The 18628-nt window shown below is 38.3% G+C and overlaps 2 protein-coding genes and 1 long non-coding RNA gene across 3 annotated transcripts in view; 2 read left to right on the forward strand and 1 right to left on the reverse strand.

Moving 5' to 3' along the window:
• The first annotated feature begins 2913 nt into the window (after nucleotides 1-2913).
• LOC133656385 (uncharacterized) lies at nucleotides 2914-17211 on the forward strand. Its single transcript, XM_062057472.1, has 4 exons — nucleotides 2914-3072; nucleotides 10267-10422; nucleotides 10666-11925; nucleotides 16627-17211. Exons 3-4 carry the CDS (start codon nucleotides 10903-10905, stop codon nucleotides 17209-17211), a joined length of 1608 nt encoding a protein of 535 aa, XP_061913456.1. The 5' UTR covers nucleotides 2914-3072; nucleotides 10267-10422; nucleotides 10666-10902.
• Nucleotides 4110-5264, reverse strand: LOC133655067 (uncharacterized). The gene is made up of 3 exons (XR_009826932.1): nucleotides 5202-5264; nucleotides 4929-4999; nucleotides 4110-4251 (listed from the first exon to the last, which is right to left on the reverse strand). It is a non-coding gene; the product is annotated as an uncharacterized LOC133655067 (long non-coding RNA).
• Nucleotides 16082-18628, forward strand: part of LOC133655068 (urotensin-2 receptor) — a 112808-nt gene continuing 110261 nt past the window's right edge. The window contains exon 1 of the mRNA XM_062054976.1: nucleotides 16082-16187. The gene's annotated coding sequence lies outside the window, so the exon portion shown is untranslated. The remainder of the gene's footprint in view (nucleotides 16188-18628) is intronic.

Genomic DNA, 18628 nt, shown 5'->3' on the forward strand with positions numbered 1-18628 from the left:
ACATTATTCAGTGTGTTGGAGCAGAATCATCCCCAAAAATTGTCGATGTGATCAAGACAGGTCCATTTAGTATGTCGACCGATGGAAGTACGGATTACGATGATGTAAAACTTTATCCAATTTGTGTTCGCTATTTCGAAATCAAAATCAGAAAAGTTTTGTCAGTACTTCTGTCACTGAGAGAATGCAACACGGCTTCAACAGGCGAAAATATATACAAGATTCTTGCCGAAGAAAATAACTCAAATGACATTCCTTGGCAGAATTTGGTTTGCTTTGCTGCCGATAATGCTGCAGTAATGTTGGGATCGAAGAAAGGAGTTGCCACTTTCATCACGGAAATGTCTCCTTCGGTGTTCATTGCTGGTAAATAGGGAAATACGCATTAAAACCAAATTAATTTAGTAAATGCATAATTTCCTCTCCCTTATTTTGTAACTAACAATACTGTTTTAAAATCATACGAGAATTTTTTGTAGTATTTTTTAATCTTGATATTCAGATGATAATGTTATCTCCATAGTTCCATAGCATGTTAAAATATTGCAAAATTAATATTTTTACGAATTATTTTTATTTGAGAAACAGCAGTAAGTTGATTTAAAAAAATCATAGTTTTGAAGACATATTTGATGGTAACCTATGGCACTATACATTTAAACGTTTTATTTATATACATTTTCTTTCATGGAACGGTTAAGAAGTTGAATTCTATATACACTTTAGATTTGTTCTGGAATTATGCTTCAAAATTGCCCTCAATAGTTTTATTAGTAGCTTTGAAATTGGTGAATAAAATATACATATTATGTTTTGATGGGGACTGGTGGGTTATGTCATCTTCTGATGACTCTGGTTCATTAAAGATATCACTTCTTATATGGATATAACTTAGCTTTGGATAGAAACATTGTGGAAAAATGTCCAACAAGATGTTAATAAGTTAATGATTTGTGATTTATTTCCTCAAGATAGAATTGTTCTTGCAACAACTCCGGTAAAAATATCTTAGAACTTTGTGATTAATGTTGCATATAATTAAAACATCAAGTTTTGTAATTATGATTTGAAAGCAGTTGTATTTTTTTTAATTTGCCTTTTTCATATATGTTGTTTGTTAGTATTCCATGCAATTTTAATCATATCCTTTTCACTTACTACAGATTTGTATTATCCCAAATAAAATAAATATTTATTTAGACAATTTATTGTCTTCTTTAATGTAATATAACTGGTACTAAGAACTAGTCTGTGATTTCAGGGTGTTCTTGTCACCTTATCCATATGGCAGTGCAGAAGGGGGTGAAGCAACTACCTGTGACAATGGATGACCTTCTTGTGGAGGTATACTACTATCTTGAGAAGAGCAGCAAACAGAAACAAGCATTGGAAGCCTTCCAAGAACCGGAAGGCATTCCTCAGCAACGAATCTTAAAGCATGTGTCCACAAGATGGCTATCATTGGAGCACTGCTTGGATCGACTTCTTCAACAGTGGACAGCCCTGACCAAGTTCTTTCAAGCGGAAGTGGAAGGGGAAAAGAAGAAACTACCAAGCAGGGAGAAAAAGAGGCAATCAAGCTTGGATATGAAAGTTGGGAAGGAAGTGAAGAGAAGACGACTGGAAGAAGGCATTGAAAGGCAGAAAAGTCCAACCGTGAGCAAATCAGAAATTGAATCGAAGGATAACAGGTAAAAATAATTTAACTTGGCAAAGTTTATGTTTAAAGAGAATCACATTGCAGAGAAGGCCAAAAAACACAAGACAGCACTGAAAAAAGTGTCTTTTTGGTGCTGTAAACTCTATTACAGTAACTGTCATAATTTTTACCTAATGTTTTTAACATTCAGTAGGAACTGGAGTTTTTTAAGTAAAATTAAACCTTTTAATTAACGTAATACATGAATTATGGGGGAAGAGTAAGTTTTACTTATGTTTCCTCATACTATTTAAATGTTTAATAGTTGTACGTACATAAACCTAAAAATATTACATAAAATTTACTCTGAAAATCTAGTGTTTTGAAACGCATGCACGACGACGCATGCGCACAGCACAACAGGCTCTGGGCGACTGGCTCTGCTGCGGCCGTTAGGATGACTTCACAGAGCACTGCAAGGTGTAGCGCGCGCAAGTCATTCCACAGGTAAGTTATTACGTTCTGTTTTAAATTTGTGATAATATACGTCTGCATGTAGTTTGACGCAAGATATGTAACTGCTCATAAGTTAATTAAGTAAAGTTAAGTAAGTAAGTAAGTTAAGTAAAAAAGTTAGCATAACGCTATAGCGTTATGCTAACTTTTGTATACATACAAATACATACATATTTGTATACAAATACATACAAATGTATACATTGGTCCGTGCTGGCCTGTAGTGGGAGGGCTGCAGTTTTTCCTGATAAAAACTAAAGTTAACTAATATAAAGTTAGGATATTAAAAAACCACCAACCTAACGGTATAACTTTTATTAACTGACGTCAACATAGTAGAACATGGTATTGTTCTCTGTAAAACTTTTGGCGGCGACCCTGAAGTAACGTTAACGTTAGTGAATTAATGTTAATTAATGTGCATTGGGAATGAGGGGGCGATACTGCTGAATGTTTGGGAGAAATGCCCCAGAATAGGTTTTTAAAACACACATTTACTGACAGAAGCGCCAGAGGTCTTTGAGAGCATCAGCTTGCGATTATAAAGAGACTTCGCTGGCAGTTTTCTTTCTTTTCTTTTTTTTTGACAAGAAGCTACCCACACAGCAGAAGACTGCTATGCGGATCCGCCTTCAAGTCGCCCAACCCGCGTTACTGTCACATTCGTTTTGGCTCCGCCTAGAGGATACAGCTCCGCCTCTGAAAATTGTACGGTCAGACAGCTGATCCTGAGCGGACTCGTGTCTGATTCGCATACGCGGACGCGACAAACCAAACCGGCGCGCGCCGCCGAGAGTTATAGGCTCCGCCTACGCGCGCTGAGCCGACCAATGTCTGCACCCGCAGACGTGGACGCGCCTACTAGCGTGTACGCGCATGGGCCAAGATCTCTGGACTTTCTTTGCTGGAACACGAACGTAAGTATAGATTTATTGATTTATTGCTACATTCGCAGTAAAGATCAGCCTTTGTGTTTCCATCATCATTTATGTATGATTGCAATGACGTTGTTTGATATTAGGACTAGCATCCATCCATCCATCTTCAACCGCTTATCCGGAATCGGGTCGCGGGGACAACAGCTCCAGCAAAGACCCCCAGACTTCCCTCTCCAGAGCAACATTTGCGACTTCCTCCTGGGGAATCCCGAAGCGTTTCCAGGCCAGAGAGGAGATGTAATCCCCCCATCTGGTCCTTGGCCTGCCGCGGGGCTATATTCTGTAAAAAAAGGCTATTTTATTTCCAGCGCCGCCTCCCAGAATGCTTTGCATGGGGACGTGCGTCTGACGTCACGTATACAGAAAATTCAAAATGGCTGCACGCGGTAGGTGAGGCCCGAGCGAAGAAAAGTGGAAAAGAGTGTTATTCGTCAAAAAACCCACACAACGACGGTCATTTTTTCGCCGTGCTATTGTAAAATTGTCTTTTATCTGTGTTTTGTGTTCCGGGGGACCCCGACTCCAGAATGTGAAAGTTTCCCGCGTGAAGCCGGTGAGTAAAAAGTTCAATACAGTTAACTTAGGCCATCTTTTGTTAGACGCTGTGAATGTGTGTAGGTTACATGCTACGATATTCCACATATTTCCAACTGCTTGAAACGAAAGCGTATTACTTTATTGTCAGTGTTGTTTAGGCCCAGGTCGCTAACGTTACTGCGTTAGTCAACAACGTAACGTTAACAGAGTGGAAACAGCCGTTCTTTACCATTAATATGAGTGTGTATTATTTATTTATTTGTTCTTTAGTGGAGCTGGAGATCCTGTTTACTGTGGACTAGCTGTGTGTGACGCCATGTTGTTTTTGTTTCCATTACAAAAAAAAAGGTATGTCTATGTGTTTTTTGGCATAGTTAATTGTAGAAAAAAATATAAAATGAGGTGATGTGAGTGGGAAAAATCCTGACATTTTGAATGACAAGAAGTCCAATAAAAGGTTGTTTATTTATACATATATACATCTATATTCCTCCTGAGGAGGTGGAAGCGGGACTCGTCTCCTCGTTGCCCGATCCCCCGCCAAGTTGAACCACCTGATGGCGTGTTTGGTGACCTCAACGTCCGTGGCTGACCTTGTCAACACATTTTTACTCACAGCACCTGTAATCAAACAAGATTACAAGACAGATACGTTTATGTTTATGGTAGGAAGCATCCAAAGCCAAGTATGCTTACACAATACAAAATATGTGATAGGTATTAAGGAGATTACATTTGAAAAAAAAAAACATGACTTAAAGTTACTGGAGGTGGTTAAAATAAGGTGCGTAAACTATGAATTTGTGATCAGGGTATAGGTGTGCAAGACATCCAAAATGTTTAAACAATATCGTTATTTGGTTCCTTGATCAGAGTACTTGTTTGGCTCTGTTGGATGACGGCGGCGGGGGGTTGGGGGTGGGGGACATAAATAAATATCCATAACCCAACTTTGGGAGGTTGACATTGTTTTCTTATTATATTTGTACTATCATTCTATGTTTGTATTCATGTAGGCCAGGGGTGTCCAAAGTGCGGCCCGGGGGCCATTTGCGGCCTGCAGGTCATTTTTTAACGGCCCCAGGGCACATTTTTAAAAAATATGATCGAAATAAATAAAAAACATTAAAAGTGGTATTTAAAGAGCAAACAGGTGAAATGTAACAAGAAAATGTAGCAATGTTTACTCTAATCACACAAAGCTGCCATGTAGGCTGTTTCTTTCTTTCAAAAATAATAATGAATCAAAATCAATGTCATTATGAATTATTGACCTATTCAAGGCTTAAGAAGTTTACCTTCGCAATCAGCTGGTCTTGGTTGTGCTTAATAGTTTCCAGCAGGCTAAGGATGTGGATTACCTCAGGCGCTGTTGACAAACCGCAGTATAAAATTAACATGTTTCAGTGTTTATCCTCATTACTCATAATCCTGACATTAGCTATTGACCTTAGTTAATGACAAAAGTTATTGACAAAGTTTGAAGAAAATATGTGATTGTTGTGAATTTGAATTTTTTCCAAAATTTGTGGCACAGAATGACCATCCGGTATTTGTCAGTTATTGCTCACCAGAGCAGGAAATGTTGTCGGCCATTCTTTCCCCTCGCCATGTTGGCCTGTAGGCCAGGCTGGATCAAGGCTCCTTTGTCTGCCACATGTTGAGGGCTGCTGGTGAGGGGGGTGGAGGGAGTCGAGGAGGGACTGCCGTTCCTAGTGAGGTGGGCATTGTGAGAGAGCCATCAGTTAACCATGACTGGTAATACCCAAGGGGCCTATCTATACACTAATATTTCAGAGATCAGTCCCTACCTTGTGTAACTCTCTGCATGTTTAATGCAGGTGCTGGTGAAGGCATATGAATGCGTCCTTCCCCATGGTGAGGTGCTAAGGGAGATAAATTTGTATTAAATGGTTGAGATCTGTTAACCATGGTTACTGGATGCTGAGATCTTATTTTGGAGATCAGTCTTTACCTAGAAAGTTATCTCCAGTTGAGGAGTCGAGTTGACAAGTACTCATGACTCTTGCTGGCACTCGGCGAGACGGTGGAGCTGGGAGAAGGGATACAAGGAGAGGGGAATATCTTTAGCACTAAGAATGTTAACCATATCTTTAATATTAATGTGGTGGTTTTGTTGTTTTCGATGTTAAGAGATTATTCCTTACTCTGCCTGTGCAATTGGCTTGCCAACCCCAGAGATGTGAGGTCATTATTTCCCGGGTCTTCTTCGCTATCATCTGAGTCCCCGAGACGATGGCTGTTGGGTAACCATATCATTAGGATTATTGCAATACCAAAATTGCCAAATATACATATAGTACAAGCATCTCTGGTCTATTTATGAATGCCACCGGAAATAACCTTCCTATTACTGTAGAAACATGACAAAAACAAGACGGAACACACTTACACTGGCTTCCTGTTCCTTTTTTCTGGCAGCTCCTTGTTCTCTGCCTCAGATTGCAGGTCTGAGGTGTTGCAGCCCTTTCCATATTGTTGCATTATTTTTAATGCGTCTTTGTAGTTGTCTAAAATTGAATATGTTAAAATGAACATGAGTTTCAAATTAGCTGTAGAGCTGAACAGAATATTATTATTATTGATGATGATAAATTAGGTCTCTCTCTTACAAGAGACCTGGTCAGAACATAGACACAATAGGTTATTCCAAGCATAAGGAGAAGCAACTATGACGTTATTTTTAAACAAGAAGATTATGAATTTGCATACCACAAGTTCGGACAACAGAAACGTCAAATCTTGGCCAGTTTGGCTCATGCTGCACCTAATTTAAAGCGGCCCTTTCAATTCTGTCGGTGTTTTTATAGCTGGGCCAGAAAACCATCCTATCATCATACCATCCACTTGGGACAACCGCAATGTCCCTGTTCATTATAAATTTAATCAGATGAAAAGGCACCCTTAATGTAGAAAGAAAGAAAAGGGGTATTTATTCATCGTCAAAGGAACAACGTGGACAAAAGCATGCACAGGTGTTAGTGTATACAAATAAGCAAGTAAGATGAGCTGAGATTTTACCTGAATGGTGCCCCAAGGTGGTAAGAACTATAAGAAAGGTAAAAGTACAGGTCATAATAGTCAGAACTTCAGCTCAATCGTAAAGTAGGGTTTGAAATTATGGGTGTAGTGTATACAGAGATCAGTCCCTACCTTGTGTAACTCTCTGCATGTTTAATGCATGTGCTGGTGAAGGCATATGAATACATCCTTCCCCATGGTGAGGTGCTAAGGGACATACATTGGTATTAAATGGTTGTGATCTGTTAACCATGGTTAGTGGATGCTGAGATATTATTTTTGGAGATCAGTCTTTACCTAGAAAGTTATCTCCAGTTGAGGAGTCGAGTTGACAAGTACTTATGACTCTTGCTGGCACTCGGCGAGACGGTGGAGCTGGGAGAAGGGATACAAGGAGAGGGGAATATCTTTAGCACTAAGAATGTTAACCATATCTTTAATATTAATGTGGGGGTTTCGTCTACAACGCTAAATATATCCTGTGGTGTACCTCAGGGATCAATATAGGACCTAAATTATTCAATGTCTAGATAAATGACATTTGTAAAGTTACAAAAGATTTAAAGTTAGTGTTATTTGCGGATGATACAACAGCGTTTTGTTCAGGAGAGAACACACAGAAGATAATACAAATAATAACAGAAGAAATTAACAAATTAAAAAGATGGTTTGACAAAAACAGACTATCTTTGAATCTCAGTAAAACTAAAATAATGCTATTTGGTAACAGTAGAAAAGAAAGTCAAACACAAATACAAATAGACGGAATATAAATTGAAAGAGTAAATGAAACCAAATTTCTAGGTATAATGATTGATGATAAATTGAACTGGAAATCTCAAGTAAAAAATATACAACATAAAGTAGCAAGAAACACGTCAATAATGAATAAAGCAAAACATGTTCTAGACAAAAAATCACTTCATATTCTCTACTGTTCACTAGTGTTACATATCTGAGTTATTGTGTAGAAATATGGGGAAATAATTACAAAAGTACACTTCATTCATTAACGGTGTTACAAAAAAGATCAGTTAGAATAATATATAATGTTGGATATAGAGAACACACAAATCCTTTATTTATTGAATCAAATATACTGAAATTCCACGACATAGTGAATTTGCAAACAGCTAAAATTATAAACAAAGCAAACTATAACCTGCTACCCAAGAATATACAACAATTCTTCTCAAAAAAAGAGGAGAAAAATAATCTTAGAGAGAAATGTAATTTAAAACATTTGTACGCACGTACAACACTTAAGACCTTCAGTATATCAGTATGAGGAATTAAATTATGGAATGCATTAAGCAAAGCAATCAAACAATGTACTAATATGATCAATTATGTATGCTTACATGTGGAAATAATAATAATAATAGTAAATAAAATAATAATAATAAAAAAGGTAAATAAAGCATAAAATAGTCTCTAATAAATTAATTAAATAAAAAACAGCATATAAAATATTTACATCAGCAAATAACAAAAATATAGATCAAGAAAAAGGATCCTTAATATGTGCAGCAATGTTTCCCACTCACATCACCTCATTTTATATTTTTTTCTACAATTAACTATGCCAAAAAACACATAGACATACCTTTTTTTTTTTATGTAAAGAAAAACAACATGGCGTCACACACAGCTAGTCCACAGTAAACAGGATCTCGAGCTCCACTAAAGAACAAAGAAAGAAATAATCCACACTCATATTAATGGCAAAGAACGGCTGTTTCCACTCCGTTAACGTTACGTTGTTGACTAACGCAGTAACGTTAGCAACCTGGGCCTAAACAACACTGACAATAAAGTAATACGCTTTCGTTTCAAGCAGTTGGAAATATGTGGAATATCGTAGCATGTAACCTACACACATTCACAGCGTCTAACAAAAGATGGCCTAAGTTAACTGTATTGAACTTTTTACTCACCGGCTTCACGCAGGAAACTTTCACATTCTGGAGTCGGGGTCCCCCGGAACACAAAACACAGATAAAAGACAATTGCGGAGCTGTATCCTCTAGGCGGAGTCAAAACGAATGTGACAGTAACGCGGGTTGGGCGACTTGAAGGCGGATCCGTATAGCAGTCTTCTGCTGTGTGGGTAGGCCTCTTGTGGTATGAGATGGTCGTGCAAACGATGCAATTTTAGGTCATCAAAATGTTTAGAGCTTATAAAACATTATAGATTGAAGCATCCACACACTAGTCAAGGCCGATCACTACGCTGCTTGTACTCAGATTGTCCTTGTTTATTTAAAAGTTGGGGGGCACTTCATGCACATTTGTCTAGAAATCATACACAGACTCAACAGTTAGGGCAGATAGTTTCATTTTCGTGTCTTGTATGTAATTCATGTAGTTTTAACACAGAGAAACAATATTTTGAACACCTCGCGACTCATCTGAAAAAGCACGAAACTGTTAATTGTGGTTTTAAAGATTGTGACTACAGTACGAATATATATTCAACTTTGGCTTCACATAAAAGTAGGAATCACAATCCTCACTGCATTGAAGATTTAAAAAATACTGTATTCCAGACACATTCAAGTCAGTCAAGTGAGGTAACAGAGGGTAGTAGTTTGATTGAAAGTGAAGTTACTTCTGATGAAACATTTGTCCAAGAGGGTGAAGATTTAGTCCAGGCTATTGTTGATGAGCTTGGTTCCTTATTGCTTAAACTAGACTGTATATTCAATGTGCCTAGAAGATGTATAGATGAGATTGTAAAGGAGCTTCAATTTATTACTTGTTCAGCATCTGCACCTGTTATTAAAAATATTGTCCATAGTACATTACAAAACCATAACTGCACTGTTGAAGAAGTGGTGATCACAGATTTAGTAAAAAGCCTTTGCCAGTTAAATCCTCTTAGTGTAGCCTTTAGTGGAGAAGGTCCTCTTGGCACGGCATACAAGAGAAATAGTTATTTAAAAGAACATTTCTCTATTGTTGAACCTGTTGAGTATATACTAGATGCGAAAGAAGGAAATACCTTTCAGTATATACCTATTTTGCAATCCTTGTCACAAGTTCTGAAAAATAGTGACATCCAGGAGAAGGTTTTGAAAAGTGTAACACATTGTAGTTCTTCATGTCAGTACACTAGTTTTCATGATGGTACCCACTTCAAGGAAAACACATTTATTTGTGGAGAAGAGTTAAGGCTTTCACTCCTACTTTACTGTGATGACTTTGAAATATGCAATCAATTAGGAACATCTCGTAAGAAGCACAAGGTAACAGGTGTTTACTGGGTGTTTACTGATATTCCGTCTGTATTGAGGTCTACATTATCATCTATTTACTTATCTGTTTTGTGCAAGGCAGACGGCATTAAGAAATTTGGTTATCCCCAAGTGCTAGATCCATTGTTAAGTGATTTGAAAAGACTTGAAGAAGATGGTCTTTTTGTGCCCTGTTTAGGAAAAATAATAAAGGACACTGTTTTTTCTGTGATTGCCGATAACCTAACAATTTGCTTTATTGAGCTGTAACAATAATTAATGAATGAATTTTCTTTTCAAACATGTACATCTATATAAAAATAATATTGATGTACTTGTGAATATTTTGTCCATTCAGATCAAGGAGGAATTCAGGAGAATAACTACCATTCCCCTGGAGCGAACTTTCATGCACTAACTGGACGAACACACACCAAAACGTATTACCCTGATGAAAGCCAAGGGAGGTGCTGTGGGGATCAAGATGAGGCCGCTCCTGGACAGACTGAGTCAGGTGTGCTTGTTTTGCTTGTTCATACAGTATGTTTTACAAGGAGCTGGACCTACTTTTTTTCTCACTCACAGACACATACAGTATACACATACAGGACAAGTCTCACACTTGGTAGATTCCATGCCCTTGCACGCTCTGGGTCCATGCACTTAAAACACGAGCAAATATATGCACTTGTGTTTTCACTTGACAGTTCATTGTGTATGTATAATGGTTATGTTCATGTTCTTAATCTGTTCACAGAAACAGAGCATTGAGATGAGGCGTGAAACCATTATCCGCAGCCTTATACTGTACCTTGGCGAGAAGGAAGAGGAACTTTTTGAAGACTGCTTGGTATATCATTATTTTAATCATTTAAAAATATTTTTTAATGACACAGGTTAATTTAATGTTAAAGTTAAGAGGAAAGCAGACTTTATCAGTGAATTCTCAGAGTTCGTTGCTGATCTAGTGACGCACGCCGACAATATAATCATAATGGGGGACTTTAATATCCATATGAATACCCCATCGGACCCTCAGTGCGTGGCGCTCCAAACCATAATTGATAGCTGTGGTCTTACACAAATAATACATGAACCCACGCATCGCAACGGTAATACAATAGATCTAGTGCTTGTCAGGGGTGTCACCACCTCCAAAGTTATGATACTTCCATATACTAAAGTAATGTCCAATCATTACCTTATAAAATTTGAAGTTTTGACTCATTGTCAACAAGCTAATAATAATAATAACTGCTATAGCGGCCGCAACATTAATGCTGCCACAACGATGACTCTTGCTGACCTACTGCCTTTGGTAATGGCACCATTCCCAAATTATGTCGGCTCTATTGATAACCTCACTAACAACTTTGACGATGACTTGCGCGAAATTATTGATAGTATAGCACCGCTAAAGCAAAAAAGGGCCCCTAAAAGGCGCACCCCATGGTTTACAGAAGAAATTAGAGCTCATAAATTATCATGTAGAAAACTGGAACGCAAATGGCGCGCGACTAAACTTGAGGTTTTCCATCAAGCATGGAGTGATAGTTTAATAACTTATAAACGCATGCTTACCTTAGCTAAAGCTAAATACTACTCGAATCTCATCCGCCTCAACAAAAACGATCCTAAATTTCTGTTTAGTACAGTAGCATCGCTAACCCAACAAGGGACTCCTCCCAGTAGCTCCACCCACTCGGCAGATGATTTTATGAATTTCTTTAATAAGAAAATTGAACTCATTAGAAAGGAGATTAAAGACAACGCATCCCAGCTACAACTGGGTTCTATTAACACAAATACGACTGTATGTACGACGGACACTGCCCTCCAAAATAGTCTCTCTATTTTTGATGAAATAACATTAGAGGAATTATTACAGCGTGTAAGTGGGATAAAACAAACAACATGTTTACTTGACCCACTTCCTGGGAAACTTATCAAGGAACTGTTTGTATTATTAGGTCCATCAGTGTTAAATATTATAAACTTACCACTTTCCTCCGGCACTGTTCCCCTAGCATTCAAAAAAGTGGTTATTCATCCTCTGCTCAAAAGACCTAACCTCGATCCTGACCTCATGGTAAACTACCGACCGGTCTCCCACCTTCCGTTTATTTCCAAAATTCTCGAAAAAATTGTTGCACAGCAGCTAAATGAACACTTAGTGACTAACAATCTCTGTGAACCTTTTCAATCCGGTTTCAGGGCAAATCACTCTACGGAGACAGCCCTTGCAAAAATGACTAATGATCTATTGCTAACGATGGATTCTGATGCGTCATCTATGTTGCTGCTTCTTGACCTTAGCGCCGCTTTCGATACCGTCGATCATAATATTTTATTAGAGCGTATCAAAACACGTATTGGTATGTCAGACTTAGCCTTGTCTTGGTTTAACTCTTATCTTACTGACAGGATGCAGTGCGTCTCCCATAACAATGTGACCTCGGACTATGTCAAGGTAACGTGCGGAGTTCCCCAGGGTTCGGTTCTTGGCCCTGCACTCTTTAGTATTTACATGCTGCCGCTGGGTGACATCATACGCAAGTACGGTGTTAGCTTTCACTGTTATGCTGATGACACCCAACTCTACATGCCCCTAAAGCTGACCAACACGCCGGATTGTAGTCAGCTGGAGGCGTGTCTTAATGAAATTAAACAATGGATGTCCGCTAACTTTTTGCAACTCAACGCTAAGAAAACGGAAATGCTGATTATCGGTCCTGCTAGACACCAACATCTATTTAATAATACCACCTTAACATTTGACAACCAAACAATTACACAAGGCGACTCGGTAAAGAATCTGGGTATTATCTTCGACCCAACTCTCTCGTTTGAGTCACACATTAAGAGTGTTACTAAAACGGCCTTCTTTCATCTCCGTAATATGGCTAAAATTCGTTCCATCTTGTCCACTAGCGACGCTGAGATCATTATTCATGCGTTCGTTACGTCTCGTCTCGATTACTGTAATGTATTATTTTCGGGTCTCCCTATGTCTAGCATTAAAAGATTACAGTTGGTACAAAATGCGGCTGCAAGGCTTTTGACAAAAACAAGAAAGTTTGATCATATTACGCCTATACTGGCTCACCTGCACTGGCTTCCTGTGCACTTAAGATGCGACTTTAAGGTTTTACTACTTACGTATAAAATACTACACGGTTCAGCTCCAGCCTATCTCGCCGATTGTATTGTACCATATGTCCCGGCAAGAAATCTGCTTTCAAAGAACTCCGGCTTATTAGTGATTCCCAGAGCCAAAAAAAAGTCTGCGGGCTATAGAGCGTTTTCTATTCGGGCTCCAGTACTCTGGAATGCCCTCCCGGTAACAGTTAGAGGTGCTACCTCAGTAGAAGCATTTAAGTCCCATCTTAAAACTCATTTGTATAATCTAGCCTTTAAATAGACCCCCCTTTTTTAGACCAGTTGATCTGCCGTTTCTTTTCTTCTCTCCTCTTCTCCCCTGTCCCTTGCGAGGGGGAGTTGCATAGGTCCGGTGGCCATGGATGAAGTGCTGGCTGTCCAGAGTCGGGACCCCGGGTGGACCACTAGCCTGTGCATCGGTTGGGGACATCTCTGCGCTGCTGACCCGTCTCCGCTCGGGATGGTTTCCTGTTGGCCCCGCTGTGGACTGGACTCTCGCTGATGTGTTGGATCCACTGTGGACTGGACTTTCACAATGTTATGTCAGACCCACTCGACATCCATTGCTTTCGGTCTCCCCTAGGGGGGGGGGGGGGGGGGGGGGGGGTTACCCACATATGCGGTCCTCTCCAAGGTTTCTCATAGTCATTCACCGACGTCCCACTGGGGTGAGTTTTTCCTTGCCCGTATGTGGGCTCTGTACCGAGGATGTCGTTGTGGCTTGTACAGCCCTTTGAGACACTTGTGATTTAGGGCTATATAAATAAACATTGATTGATTGACATTGATTGATTGAAAGGAACATATATTCTTGTGTTCATTCTTCCCTGATAATGAAGTCACTTTGAATGATTCATGCAGTTCTATTATTTGTTTCTCAATAACATTCTTCTTTTTTGTTGTGTATTGTATGCAGGAGGACAGCCGGAGTGATGTCGGTAAACACATCCTCAAAATACTCGTCGTCCACGGTGCTGATGAGGATCCAGTCGATGTCTCCATCCTTACTAGTGGGTTGCCTGTCATAAATGTTTTTCATTTTTTGTCAAATAAGGTATCTGTTAATGACAGTAAAGATTGTATTCTTCAACAAGAATGGTTAGACACCTTAAGCTGTTTATTTTTAGTTGATTTGTTGATTTTATTTCATTAATGTTTTAATTGCATACTTAAAAGTGCACTAGTCAGAGGACTGGTTTAAATGTTGAAATTGCACTTTTTCAGTGTGTAGGTTTGTAAGATTTTAATTGCATATTTGAGAAGTGACTATGTTACCAGATCTATGTTGGATTTGGTGTATAATGTGTAATACTGTGTATTTGTTGTTTACCAGTCGTACCAACCTTTGGATATTTTATTTTAAAAATATACTATTTCTACTATTTACTTTGAATACCTTTTGCTGGAGATACATCTTTAATTTACTGTTAGTACAAATTATAATGCAGTACAATACAATGCACTTTTACTATTAACGCAGTACTTATACAGTACATTCTGTTTTTCCCCCCATTTAAATAGGGGTATACATAATCCATACACCACTGCTCAAAGTTTAAGAGGTGGTTTCTGTCCTGACCCTCTCTCAGAAGTTGTTGTTGAGTATTATATTTCTGCAATGAATGTAGAAACTCTGTTTCAGAAGGTTTTAAGATTGAATTAAAAAGAAACTGTTTAATTGCATTGTAATTTAGTTGTGTGATATGTGATACATATATATTAAATGCATAGAGTATTGGTTACATTTATTTGGTAACATTTATCAAAAGAAAACTGGCAATGATTACCTAATTTTAGTGAGTAATGTAACGTAATGCAACCAAGTAAATTAAAATGTCAAGCACAAGAAAATAATAAAAATATACTGAATTACTTCATAACAGCAAATACTACAGATATATAAAATTTACTTAAAATTTTGAGTAAAATGATGTTCCTGCCAATGAAAAACAAGTAGACTTTACTTAATTTGTTTAAATAAATATAACTTAAAACTTGGATGTAATTAAGTAACTGTTACTTAATATCTTCACAACTGTTATGTTATATGGTACGTAGAATTTACTTGATACTGGCAAGTGAGTGTTACTTGATATTGCAGCATTAAATTTTACTTAAATAATTTGCGTGCAAATACTTACAATAATTTTTTCAAGTAAATCTTATGAGTTATTTTTTTCAGTGAGCAGACAAGTCATCAGACAAGGCGGAAACCCAAAGCCAGTCTCATCCTAAACAAGATGACAGACTAGAACGCTTTACTCATTTCTTGATGGGAATGTTGTCAACATTTAATGAGACCAATACATTTCTGCAAAAAGATGAACTTTGTATACATCGTTTGCACCAGTGACGTGCAGTCACTAGAGGCGGGGCCTCACCTGCCATCATGGAAAGAAAAAATATGTAAAAAGAAAAAAATCTAATTAAATTGTTATATGTATCCAGTGATTATACTATAAAGTTATTTTCCATTTAACTTCACCAGTTTTAGATTATTTGTATTCTTTCCACGTGCAAGATTGAATCTATTGTAACCTATTTTTATGGGCTTTCCTCTTTGTGATGTTAATTCCTGTTACACGCTGTTATACAGTATATGCCTTGCGCTCTTATTTTGAAGGCGCTAAGAGCGGAAGTGATGACACGTTGGAGTGGAGCGGAGGTTTTTGAAAGAAGGTAAATAAAGTGGTCCTCGTGTAAACTGGAGCCTCCGTGTTTATTATTTTGTAGTTTCATGCAGTATATGCGACATTTATAAACCCTCGGTTACACTATTTAAAAAAGTTATTTAATAAGAAGGCAAAAAGTGCAAAAACAATAATGTTCATGTTGGAGGAGTTGTGAATGACCGCAGGGCCACAAAATTAGGTACACCTGCAGACTGCAGCACGGATTTCATATTTCATTCATTCACAACTCCTCCAACATGAACATTATTGTTTTTGCACTTTTTGGCTTCTTATTAAATAACTTTTTTTAAATAGATTAAATCTTGCACGTGGAAAGTTTAAGTGTGGGCTTTAGTTGATATAACACTCTCGTCAGGGGGTGCATTGTACGACGGGAGTGCATTCATCCAGCACAACAGCGGGACATGGACTTCATTTATAAGTAAAGGTAAGACCATAATAACGTTTTTTTTGTATTAAATATGCTTTTTTGTGTGCTAGTTTGTATGTGTAAAGTTAAAGTTAAGTTAAAGTACCAATGATTGTCTCACACACACACTAGGTGCGGTGAAATTTGTCCTCTGCATTTGACCCCCTTGTTCACCCCCTGGGAGGTGAGGGGAGCAGTGGGCAGCAGCGGCGCCGCGCCCGGAAATAGTTTTTGGTGATTTAACCCCCATTTCCAACCCTTGATGCTGAGTGCCAAGCAGGGAAGAATGCTGGTATGAGCTTTTAAACATAATCCGTTAACTGCTGCCAATCAAATGGTGAATAAGATACTCTTTAGGGTTCATATGTTTGTAAATCTGACTGTGATGAAGTCAGTGCCTCACCAGCCATGAACCTCACCGCACGTCACTGGTTTGCACCATGTTCTGTGTACACAGTTCAGCAAGATAGCAATGAGATTTGTTAAGCCCAACATCATGACAACTGCTCCAGACATAACAAAGATAGACTTTGCTGACAGAGACAATCAGAAATATGACAAAGACCTATACATTGGCTCAGAATGTAGGGACTACTTGTCACATCATAGAGAGAACTGTGACTTGCCTGCCTTCTTTTCCAGTGTCAGGAGGTTCTATAGTGGCACATGTAGCTACATGATGGCTTCTTTCCCATTTGGTGATCCAGTGCTGGTGAATGCCAGATTCCTCGATATTCAGAACAGACAACAATGTAAATTCAGCCAGGTGACAGTCATCGAACGGTATCCACACTTCCTGAGCAAGGATGACAGGAAAAATGTTGAGGAAGAATTTTTCATGTACCAGTGTGACTCCCTCTGTGCTGCTATTGCTGAAGCTGAAAGAGTTGACAGTGCATGGCATGAATTTGCAAAACTGAAGGACACAGCTACAAGAAAGACCAAATATGAAGCTCTGTTCAAGGTTGCTAAATCAGTGTTGGTGATGTACCACAGTAATGCAGATTGCGAGAGAATCTTCAGCCATGTAAACAAAAACTAGACTGAGTTCAGGTCAAGTTTATCTACAAAAGTGTTGGGCAGTCTGATGACAGGAAAAATGATGATGACAGCTTCAGGAAGCAAGTGTCATAGTGTGACCCACTCAAAAGACCAGTTCAAAAAAGCCAAGAGATGCACAATGGACAGTAACAATTCTTTTCTTTTTTTTCATTTTATTTTTTATTGACATCCAGCATCAGACATTCCTATCCATTACATCATATTCACATACATCTTATATCTGTTGTCTGCCCTAAATGTCCAAATGTTTTTTGTTTATATCCCAACCATACCACCCACCACCCCCCGAAAAGAAAGTAACAGCAAAAAAAAACAACAACAAAGTAATATCTACAAATACAACAATTAAAACATAAAAAATAGTAACAATTCTTAAGACTGGACTTTAAATGTGTTTGTGCATGCCATATTTAATTCAAAATATTTTACAGTTTACAGCAAAACTGCAAAAGCATTAGTGGCTTCATGATATTGATCACTTGACTTTACCTTTACTCTACATTTAGGTGTTTGTTATGCCTTGGCGAGAATGAGGACTCAGGTGCAGATGGGGGACGATTGACATAGGCTTTATTTCAGTAGTGTCTTAGAACTCTCTTTAGACACAGTGACTAAACAAATGGCTACAAACTATACTTGATACACTAGAGTAAAAAAGGAAACCTAGCACAAGGCGTAAAACAAACGGAAAATCACTCCCGAGGGAGGAAAAAGGCAATAGCAAAGGTCTACACGGATCTAATAACAAAGAAACAACAATCTATGAATAGCTACACAAAAGGAAAATCGCTCATGAAGAGGAGGAGAAGCTATAAAAAGAAAGTACGCTATAAAGAGCTAAGAAAACTACAAATTAAAGCGCTCCAAGAGGAGGGAAAAAAGAAAGGCAAAGCACTATGAAATTAGCTAAAAAAAACTGACCAAAAAACTTTAGCAAATCAAAATAATTCCTCTTCAGAGGGTACAAAGAAATCAAGGAATAAGGCGAGGCAATACTTAACATCTTGGACAATGGTGGCAGACGGCTGGAGGTACATGACGAGACGATATACTCTGGCAACAAGACAGGGGAAGACGAGTGCTATATACACATGAGGGAGGGTGACACAGGTGGGCACAATCAGGAAATACATCAGACCAGTGACACAGGAGGAAGAGCAAGTGGCCTGAAACGAGAGGAAGATTAGATTTTCAACATAAAACAGGAAGCTCGCCAGACAACCCCAAAACAGGACTTCCCTCACTGCGGTGTGACAGTGTTAATTGTATATGTTCTTAGTCATACTGATTTTTGCAGTTTAATTTCTAGTGAAAGGTAACCCTATATTTGTGAACAAAAAGTGATTATTTTAGCCACACTTGTGCCTTTTCAGCTAATTATTAACTTGTCTTCATTG

This window comes from Entelurus aequoreus, linkage group LG08, assembly GCF_033978785.1.
Source record: "Entelurus aequoreus isolate RoL-2023_Sb linkage group LG08, RoL_Eaeq_v1.1, whole genome shotgun sequence".
NCBI classification, from domain to species: Eukaryota; Metazoa; Chordata; class Actinopteri; order Syngnathiformes; family Syngnathidae; genus Entelurus; species Entelurus aequoreus.

What these genes read in the sequence shown, in the direction of transcription:
- LOC133656385 (XM_062057472.1), top strand. Translation starts at nt 10,903, where the DNA reads ATGGGGGACTTTAATATCCATATGAATACCCCATCGGACCCTCAGTGC. An exon ending in TACCACTTTCCTCCGGCACT is followed by an intron (nt 11,926 to 16,626) that starts GTTCCCCTAGCA and finishes CTGTGTACACAG; the next exon opens with TTCAGCAAGATAGCAATGAG.